At 39.9% G+C, this 10,618-nt stretch overlaps 1 protein-coding gene across 3 annotated transcripts in view; it reads left to right on the plus strand.

Annotated features, from left to right (window-relative positions):
• Positions 1–10,618, plus strand: part of MADD (MAP-kinase activating death domain) — a 71,604-nt gene that overhangs the window by 41,505 nt on the left and 19,481 nt on the right. For 2 of the 3 annotated variants that reach the window (XM_010580144.1, XM_010580143.1), the window contains exons 21-27: positions 1,464–1,561; positions 1,885–1,968; positions 4,904–5,062; positions 6,758–6,866; positions 7,425–7,487; positions 7,862–7,982; positions 9,138–9,243. In XM_010580144.1, the coding sequence (XP_010578446.1) occupies positions 1,464–1,561; positions 1,885–1,968; positions 4,904–5,062; positions 6,758–6,866; positions 7,425–7,487; positions 7,862–7,982; positions 9,138–9,243 (740 nt within the window). The remainder of the gene's footprint in view (positions 1–1,463; positions 1,562–1,884; positions 1,969–4,903; positions 5,063–6,757; positions 6,867–7,424; positions 7,488–7,861; positions 7,983–9,137; positions 9,244–10,618) is intronic. The other variant, XM_010580145.1, reaches the window with a different exon arrangement.

Genomic DNA, 10,618 nt, shown 5'->3' on the forward strand with positions numbered 1-10,618 from the left:
AAGATTCCAAATTCTTAGAAAGGATATTTTTAGTTATTTTTATTTTTGTAATTTTTGTTTATACTTTTTCAGAATCTTGGATGATTTCATTTATGGTAACTAAGGCATATGGTTTTAGGCAGAATGCTATAACAAATCAAGAACACTTTCTGTAAAACCCTTCACATGGAGAATTGGTGGTCGAGTAGTAAGCTAGTATGGTCTGCACAGCCCGCTTATGGCTTTGCTGTTCATGAGTTTACATACCATCTCAAACTCACTCCCACAAATCTTTGTATATTATCCTTCTCTCTCTCTCCTCCCTTCCCTTTTTCTTTCCTTTTCGCTGTCTTACCCTCTCTAATATTACATATAATACAAACATGTTCATAATTCCCAGGTTATTGTGATCAGTGGTTCTAAGAGAATAGTGTCATTGTTTGCTTACATACTGGATATAGTCATGGGTACATAATACAAATATTCCAGCTGCTGATCATGTCTTCCTGTTACTGAATAGTTGGCAGATATGGATATGGCAGAAGTGTTGCATTCAGTCTCTTCCCCTTTCTGAGAGTAGTGACATTCTGTGTACAGTCTATAACACATTCTTTTCTTGCCTCGTTATTTATCTCGTTCAGTGCTTATCCAGATTTCTTTTCAGGCTCTACCTCTCCATCATTCTCTTTTCCTTCTGCCATCCCATCAGAGGACAACAGATTATATGATTCTAGAACTGCATGGGAAATTGAACATAAAGTTCCTTATCTTCTTTTCCCCTTTTTTGTTTTTGGATTGGCGGATTAATGAATGCATGACTTAAAGCTTGCTGATTCCCTCTTTCACTACTGACCTACGTGATTGCCAACTCTGGAGAGCCATTTGTTAATGTAATTGGGGGATGTTGCGAAGTACAGCATGATACAAGCTTCTTCGTTGAAATTCTTACTGGTGTAACACCAGTTGTTGCTGTTTATGTTCTTGTTGCCCAATGCCTGATTTTTTGCCTAGACAGTTGCTGCGGGCAACCAAACAAACTCAGTCCAAGACTTCGAGCAAATTAACTGTTCAAAAAAGGATTCTGACTTTAAGTAAATAGGTTTATTTTATTTTACCAAGAATAAAGGAAGTGGCTTCCTAGAGTTGAATGGCAACTGGTCTGCATGTGTTATTGTAACTGAAAGCTACTTGACCTTTGTCTGTCCTCTTTTCTCTCTTGAATGGCTAACAAAGGTACTGTTTAGTGGTAGTCACTCCTGGACTATGACTTTGGAGTATTTGAAATTCAAACTAACGTTTGAAGAATGGCAGATGTGTCCTGCTGGCCTTGTTGTTTACAGTACCAAGGAATAAAAAAAAAAAATCAAAGGAATGAGAAAGCAAATTTGTTTTCTTGGTACTGTTCCTGCTTTCAGTCTGTCATCTGCTTTCTGCCATGCTGTTTTTTCTTGGTACAGTAATGATATACTTTTTCCTTTGTTCAGGGCCAGAAGGTGTGAAACACTTTGATTTGGGAGAAACGGATGAGAAAAAATCCCAAATCAGTGCAGACAGTGGCCTCAGTTTGGCCTCAGGTTCTCAGGTCAGTGGCTCCTATGCTTGCTATTCTGCTATTCACTACTTAATTGTGGGAAGACTTCTAGGCTTGGAGCATACTTGAAAGGCTCATTCAGTAAAATTTCTTCTCCCCTTCCTGTAGGAGACTGATGTTTGCGAACTTCTCAATTGTATGACCCCGTGATCTTTTTGACATGCAGGCAGTAGTTTGTATTTGGCTGGCTAAATAAACTAAGGAAGCGTAAGGCATGTGATTCAAGACCCCAAAGGGTCGGGAAATGATGTTCTCTCCTTATGATAAAAACTAATGTGACTTTTCTTCCTGTCCTTTATATGTTTGGATTGCAGAAGAGTGATTTCGACTCTATTCCCAGTGGAGGACCAGCAGTTATGGTCCGAAGTACAAGCCAGGATTCTGAAGTTAGCACAGTGGTAGGATATGCCCAAAGTGAAATCTTGATGTGATTCACGGCTTGCTGAAGTGGGGGAGGGCATTTTGTGCCTACATTTTGTGTGGTATGGCTCCATACTGTCACACATGCATAATGTATGTCTATGAGTTCTCTCTCCAGAGTGTCCAAGTGGGTGGCAAGCACGTGTGTCTGACAGAACATACATAGTGCTCTATTAGCAGATTGCATCCTTCATATATGGTGCTCGTTGCTGTTACATATTCCTACATATTGGTGTATTTATGGAACTGGTGGATTGCAATAATTTGATAAATATGCCTTAGTTGTGTATAAACCATCTATAAAGAATAGAAATTTAAAAATGTAACCTGAGAGCAAAAAAGGCAGATTGCTTGATGCATTAAAAACAAGAACAAACTTTCTGAGGTATTACCTTAAAGGACTTGAATCTTATCAAAATGTCTGCTTGCTTTCCGATCAACTATAGGGCCTAGAGGGAAAAAGTAGCAGGAATGCATTCAGTAAAAAAAAATTAGCCTTCTCCCTACCACATGTTATCTCATATGGCGTATTCCAGGGATAAAACCCAAGGAACTTTGCTTTTTATTGTTGTTGTTAGTTTTTCTTTTCTCTAAACTGCTGCATACCTGTGAATATCTGGCTTTCCATGATCTTTTCCCAGCCTGTAACAAGAATAATACTCTGATTATCTTTCTCTAATGGACCCAGTAATTGTATTCTATGGGATACTGCCCCAGATAGAAGAGGGATCTAGAAGAGCTATTTGATATTCAGGTATGTCTTCCTCCAAGCTCCAGAAGGGTCTATCCCAACAAGTAGGAAATAAAGCAAAGGCAGTAGGAGGCCTGCATGGATAAGCAAAGAGGTCCTAACTGAACTCAGACATAAAAAGGAAGTATACAAGAGGTGGAAGCAGGGGCAGGTGACCCAGGAGGAGTAAACATTTGCTGTCTTATCTTGCAGGGATAGGGTTAGGAAAGCCAATATGGACCTAGAGTTGAATCTGGCAAGGAGTGTGAATGGAAACAGGAAAAAGGATTCTACAAGTACATAAGCAGCAAGTGAAAGGACTAGGGAAAACGTGGGCCTGCTGCTGAATGCGGCAGGGGAACTGGTGACAGGTAGAAGAGATTGAGGTACTTGGGGCATTTTTTGCCTCAGTCTTTACCAGTAAAACTGGCCTTCAGGAATCCCAGGACCCTGAAACCAGAGGAAAAGTCTGGAATGAGAAAGACTTACCCTTGGTGGAGGATGACCAGGCTAGGGAGCACTTCAACAAACTTGGATATATGTAAACCCATGGTTCCTGAGGGGCTGCAGCCACAAGTGCTGAGGGAGCTGGCTGATGACATTGTGAGGCCACTCTTGATTGTCTCTGAACAGTCATGGTGATTAGGAGAGGTTCCTGAAGACTAGAAGACAGCCAATACTACTTTTATCTTCAAGAAGGGCAACAAGAAAGATCTGGGGAGCTACAGGCTGGCCAGCCTCACCTCTGTCCTTGGGAAAGGTGATGGAGAAAGTCTTCCTAGAAAATGTTTCCAAACACATGAAGGACAAGAAGGTGAATGGGACTAGTCATCATGGATTTACAAAGGGGCAGGCATGGTTAACCCAACATGATAGCCTTCCACAATGAGATGGCTAGCTTGGTGGATGAGGGGAGAGCAGCAGCTGTTGTTTACCTCAACTTCTGTAAAGCTTATGACACTGTCTCCTGTAACATAGACAAGCTGACAGAGTATGGGTTAGGTAAGTGGACAGTGAGGTGGACTGAAAACTGGCTGAACAATAGCCCGGAGGGTTGTGATCAGTGGCACAAAGTCCAGCCGGAGACAAGTTACTAGTGGTGTACCCCTGGGGTCAGTACTGGGGCCAGTACTGTTCAGCATCTTCACTGATGACCTGAATGATGGTACAGGGCAAGTTCACAGATGATATAAAACTGGGAGGAGTGACTGACACACAAGATGATTGTGCCACCATTCAGAGGGGCCTCAACAGGCTGGAGAACTGGGCAGAGAGGAATCTATGAAGTTCAACAAGGCAAAAATTCCAAGTTCTACATCTAGGGAGGAATAACCCCAGGCACCAGTACACACTGGGGGCTGACCAGCTAGAAAGCAGCTTTGCTGGGAAGAACGTTGGGTTCCTGGTGGACAACAAGCTGACCGTGAGCCAGCAATGCACCCTTGTGGCAGAAAAGGCCAATGGTATTCTGGGCTGTATTAGGAAAAGCGTCAGCAGGTCGAGCAAGGTGATCCTTCCACTTTACTCAGCACCGGTGAGGCTGCATCTAGAGTATTATGTCCAGTTCTGGGCTCTCCAGTACAAGAAAGATAAGGCCTTACTGGAGTGAGTCCAGCTCAGGGCCACAAAGACAATTAAGGGACTGGAGCATCTTTCATGAGAGGAGAGGCTGAGAGAGCTGGGGCTCTTCAGCCTGGAGAAGAGAAGGCTTGGGGGGATCTTATCAATGGGTATAAATACCTGATGAGAGGGAATGAAGGCAAGGGAGCCAGACTCTTCTCAGTAGTACCCACTGGTAGGACCAGAGGCAGTCAACACAAAAATTCAAGCACAGGAAATCTGTGGATTCTCCGTCTGTGGAGATTTTAAAAACCTGACTGGACATGGTCCTCAGCAACGTACTCTAGCTGACCCTGCTTGAACAGGGGGGCTTGTCTATAGGTAATCTTGACAGATCCTTTCCAACCTAAACAGTTTTGTGATTTTTCTGAAGGGCTTTTTGAGTCTTTCTTTTTCTGCAGAGTAGGATTTGATTAAAAGATAATGTTACTGAAGGAGAAAAGGCAAATGTGGCCTTCATTTGTACAGCTTCGTATTTTGTGCCTTAAGAAGAAACATTTTACAACTTTTCTCTCCACCGTGTCTTTGTCTTTTGAAGGTAACTTCTTTATTTTTCTCCACAGGTTAGTAACAGTTCTGGAGAGACATTAGGAGCAGACAGTGACTTGAGTAGCAATGCTGGTGATGGCCCGAGTGTGGAAAATGGTGGCAATTTGACAGGATCCAGAGGCACTGTGTCAGACAGTGAAATTGAGACAAACTCTGCTACTAGCTCTATCTTTGTAAGGGCATTGCAGACTTCACTTTTTTATTTTTCTTTTTTCCTTTTTTTTTTTTAATTAAATCTTGTATAGTAATCATTTCAATGTGTGTGCATGTGTGGAAGAGGATCTCTGATTCTGTTCTAAGGGTTAATCAGCAATGACTTACAATATTAAAATATTAAAGATGTAATTTTGTATGGATCCATGTACCTTTTTTCATTTCCTGTGCAATACATGGTTCTGTGAGAATAGTGGATTCACATCTCGCAGCATGTTACAGGCTCTAGCAATATTTAATTCCCCCCCATTCAATATTTCTCTCAACCAAATGGACATGTAATTGCCCTTCAGAGGCAAAACAACATCAATGGGCATTGTTCAACCTTACCTAAGAGGAACAGATTTCCTGTTTCTTAGAAGCAGCTGTTTGATACAGGAAAGTGATGACCCATTGTAGGTTTATCAGTTATTCTGTTTCTTTAAATCATTACTTTAATCCTATTTGAAGTGTAATCATAACTTTTAAATATATTTTCCTAGTTGGAAGATCTGTATGCAGTAAAATTCAAATGATCTGAGAGCACTTCTTGTTCTTTTTTTTTTTTTTTTAAAGTCCTTGATTATCAGGTATAACCTCTAACCTACATCTTACAAAGGAAATAATTATGTGCTTGATTTGGCTAAGTCAAGCTGTCAGCCAGATATGAAAACAACTTGCAATGCCTTAAGATTTGGTCTCACTGTGTTCATTATTTAATAATCCTCATAAGACTGTAAAAGCATTTACAGGGCTTCTACTTCTAATTTTAAGCAACAAACAAATCATTGTGCTTCATTGCAGATTTCTTCTAAAAGCATGAAAATGATGTAAACATGTCTGCTTATTTAGCTGCAAGAGGGTGTCTTCTCAGTTACTAAAGAGCTAGACTTTTTTTTAAACACTTATTTTTTTCTACTTGATTAATGAAATTAAATGGAATTTTAAGAACCCTTGCAACAGAACAAAGATAATGGGTATATATGATGTATGGTGAATGTCAAGTATTGCACCATAATTTAGCTGGTGGGAGAGAAATAGATGGGCCAGTTTTATCTCAGTTCCTGCTGGCTGGTAGTCTGAGCGCACAGTTCTTCAGACATGATGATATGTAATCATTTGCTTAATTTCATACCTTTTTGAATGGTAAATGAAACCTGTAAAGTCTGAATGTGAAATACAGCTTGGGTAATCTTATTCTGTTTGTGAATATCCATTTTCTGTGTAGTCCTGAGCAAGCTGCATATTTCTTCCTTTATTCCTCACAATCTGCACAATGACAGTGATACTCAGCTATTTCCTAAACAGTGGGAAAGATTTGCTATTAAAATTTGGGCAAACTTACTGCATAAGCTTGAAATATGGGAGATGACAGAAGAGGTTTAGCTTTTTCTTGTTTTGTATCAGTTTTCCTTCAGGGAAGCATTTTGCTTCCTCCGCATTTTGATTTCTCTATCTGTCTCTCTTTGTTTTTCCTTTGTCAGACTCTGGACTTTTAAGTGTATTACCTTGCTCTTTGAACAGAATAATTTATTAGTTTTGTGAACATTTGTGGGAGAAGCGTCTATGAAGTATAGATTGCAAACTGCATCTGTTAAGCACAACAGTGGACTGCAAGAAACAGCCCTGCAGGGTGCAGAGTTAAATTGTCTGACAGCTCCTTGTATTATTTTCAGGCGAAGTCTCACAACCTGAAGCAGAGTGTGAAGGATAGCAAAGGTGGTACTCCAGGGAGAGGTCCAGAGGATGGGAACCAACGTGTCTATCTCTATGAAGGACTTCTGGGTAAACTATTTTTTTTTGTGGGGAGGGGATCTTTTAGACTGAAGTTAGGTGGAGTCATGTCTGGAGCAGACAGGAATTTTTACATTCCCAGAGACTGTTTTTAACCACTTACTGTTGTCCATACTGGTAGGAGGCCGCATCAGGCCATTCAGAGTAAAGCCAAAGATTTGCCGGGGAGGTTGAATAAGGGGAGATGGAATAAAAGGAGATGGGTGTGAGTGGTGTAGTTTGCATAAAATGTAGTTTGTCTAAGTCTCTTGCTGCTCTTGAACGTGAATTCTTTAAGCTGTTGGAAGAAGGGGAGAAGGAACTTACTTAGCTATGCATGAAAGGCTAAAATGTATTACTGATTTTGAAAAAAGATCCTTCAGTTTAAGTTATTGAACAGAGGGCTACTAAACTCAGAATACTAATGGCCTTCAAGTGTATCCTTGAATTAAGAGTATATTGGCTTTTTTGAAATGTATTTCATCTGGACTTGCTGTTAATTAAGAGCTCTCTTTTCCTGTGTTTTTCATCCTTTCCATTTATCATTGCTACCTGCTTGGAATGGTGCAGGTAGGGATAAAGGATCTGTCTGGGACCAGTTAGAGGATGCTGCAATGGAAACCTTCTCTATGAGTAATAATCTTTCCACTTCTCTGTGTGTTTGCCGTGATCTGTGTTTGTGTAAGATATTTCTGTCTTTCGGGCAGTGTTAAAAGTATATGGAAGAAGATATACTCCTTAAAGAATAGAGATGAGAGGTACTTCTGTGTAAGGGTTTGAAAAGATTATGCCCTGAATTAGAATGAGAGATGTGTCTCTTCTTCTCTTTCACACTTTCCTTCAGTTGTGATATTGCTTGTGGTTTAAAAGTAACTTTTTTTTTTTTTTTAATATGGATTAATTGTGTGTTGGCTTATGGTATTTTCAAGGAGTGGGAAGGATCAGGAACTAAAGTATTTGACTGGAGTAAATGGAATAAATGCTTAATTTTTGTATACGTTGCATAGGCAAAGAGCGTTCAACCTTGTGGGACCAGATGCAGTTCTGGGAAGATGCTTTTTTGGATGCTGTGATGTTAGAGAGAGAAGGAATGGGGATGGACCAGGGACCTCAGGAGATGATTGACAGGTAAAGTTCTTTAGCAGACCTCTTTCCTCCTCATTGTTTCACCTTGGGCTGAAATAGTTAAAAAAAAAATTTTTTTTAATTCTGCTGAACATGCTATTGTCACTTTGTAAACCTTGTTACTATACTTGACTGTTCGAAAGTGAGCCTTTTGTCTCTGTGCTGGCCAGTATCTCCTGATACTGAAATACTATCTTCAGTTGTGACATGTATCTTTTAACTCTTGTGGAGAGGTGATATTTCTAGAGAAATGGATAATATAAGCATAATCACAGTATGAATAGGTGGAATAGACTAGATTAGTAGTAAAGCAAGAGGTTTCTGTGGCAAGATGACTATATATTGGAATAAAGGAAGATATCAGTTTGTTGACATAAAGTGAAAGAATTAAATGTCTTCAGAAACTGCATCTTGAGCCTTCTCAAAACGCAAAGTAACTTATAGGTGTTTCTACTTTAGAGTTTGTAGTTAAAAGAAACAAACAAAAAACCCACAAGGGAACCACTCTCTAGAAATATCTGTGTGGTCGCTTAAAGCTAGACTACTTCCAAGATCTCACTCTTTACTACCTGCTTGTTTTGTGGTTTCCCCCTCGCTTCAGCTCTGTTAATATCTGATCATTCTCTGCTCTGTCTACCACTGTACCACCTACACCCATGCTATCATGTAACATGGGATCTGGTAGCCAAAATAAGAACTAGTTTATGGGGTGCTAGTTTGAAAACTGTTTCTTTTTCCACAATCTACTTACCTTATTGGAAAAAGAGAGTGCCTGTGTTTCCTTCATCAGTTTACTTCTGCCTTTCAGCTGCATTTAAGCTCTAAAGGCAGGTAGCTCTTGTACAGAGTCACTTGTTCTTCTGGCAGTTGTAATTGTCATGGAGCTGTGACTGCAGAAAAGAGGAAATGGGTAAGCCCAGCAGACCACTGAGAACTTTCCCACTGAGCAGATGTTATTTACTTCAACTAGTTGATAATTAATGGAAATTTTTAATTAGTGATCATAGTGTTTTCCTGGAAAATGCCCATTTGGCTTAGTGGTTTTGGAGGTTTTATTTGCCCTACACTTTACAAATAGTGCTCTGTCTTTTGCCAGTGCTTTAACGAATTGGATGAACAATGCCTGTGAGTCTGCCTCAGATCTAGCTCTTCTTGCAGGTACCTTTCCCTGGGAGAACATGATCGAAAGCGTTTGGAGGATGATGAAGACCGCTTGTTGGCTACACTGCTGCATAATATGATTGCTTATATGCTTATGATAAAGGTGACTCTTTCTTTTTAATAGATCACTGCTCAGATGTCAGCAGTATATTTTGTTGGTGTTGTCTTGAAACCATACATGTCTGTTCACAGAGCCCAGAACAGTGAAGTATAAAAGAATGTTATAAAACATTCCCTAATCTTAACGAAAAAATTACTTCAGTACCTGGAGATTCTTTGAGATATATTGTCTGAATTTACACAGTTCTATGCTATGGGTATGCATATACATTGCCATTTAAAATAGAAATTTACTATTTCTACTAATAACTTTAGAGGACATTGTTATTTTTAAGTGTGGGTGATAAATTAAGTAGAGAGCATCTTCTAATCTGATTTCCTCACAGCTGCAAATTCCAAATGTGAGCAGATTGTGAATATGCGTACCAATAACTTAACATGAAATTTGCCATTACTAGTAAGCAACCCTTTTTTCCTCAGCATCGTCTGTATGCACCTTAATGCTGCAGGTGGCTACTAGCAATATCTTTCTTTTAGACTGAATAATTTCTTAGATGGTCCAAATCCTCCCTCAAAGTCACTGGAAAATCAATCTTCTAAAATTTTTGTCATGTTTAGAACCAGCTTATGTGTGTGGTTTTACCTGTAACAGATTTGATGCATTGTGCTGTCCAGTGCAACAGCTTGACAGTAAGAATAGCTGTACGCAGATGATAGTTTGATAAATTTCAGTGTTTAAATGAGGAGGTGAGACATCATTCCATAGATAAAGAATGTTTGAAACCCAACCAGTAGAAGAAGTTATTGTATGGAATTTTGGGGTGGGGTGGGGGGGGAGGCAGTGAGGAGAGGGAAAGAAGTTATTGATTTTTTTTTCCTGACATAAATGGAATGTGAAGGTAAGTTTTAAGACGGGATTTGAGTATACCTGGAATGAGTTTGTTTCAGAAGATGACTGTGGGATTTGGCTATTAGGACTTGCATTGCTGCAATACTTAGAGCAGAATTAATAACCACTGCAGCTACTTTCATCAAAGGATGCAAAAGGAGAGCAAGTAATATTGGTTTCAAAAGGTTGTTTAATGAGAGATGTCGACAGACTTAGTCCCAGAGAGGAATAGTGTCTTGGTGTGGTGAAAATAATCAGATCCCCAAGAAAAGTTTCCTGGCGGAAAGGGATAAGGAGGCAAACAGAATATTATGCCTTTGAAAATGATATCACTCTGGGCCTATCACTTATAGATGAAAAGGCAATATAGGGGATCTAAGAGTTGTGATAAAAATACTGTTTCTTTCAGTGCATCTTCAGAGATGCTCAACAGTAAGGATGGGATGAAGGACTGGGCAAAAGAAGGGTTGTGGGGTGTTGGGTTTTTTTCCATTATTGTGGTTACGCCCCCCCCCCCCCCCCCCAGACT

Source organism: Haliaeetus leucocephalus, unplaced genomic scaffold (genome assembly GCF_000737465.1).
Source record: "Haliaeetus leucocephalus isolate CR32 unplaced genomic scaffold, Haliaeetus_leucocephalus-4.0 Scaffold696, whole genome shotgun sequence".
Taxonomy (NCBI): Eukaryota; Metazoa; Chordata; class Aves; order Accipitriformes; family Accipitridae; genus Haliaeetus; species Haliaeetus leucocephalus.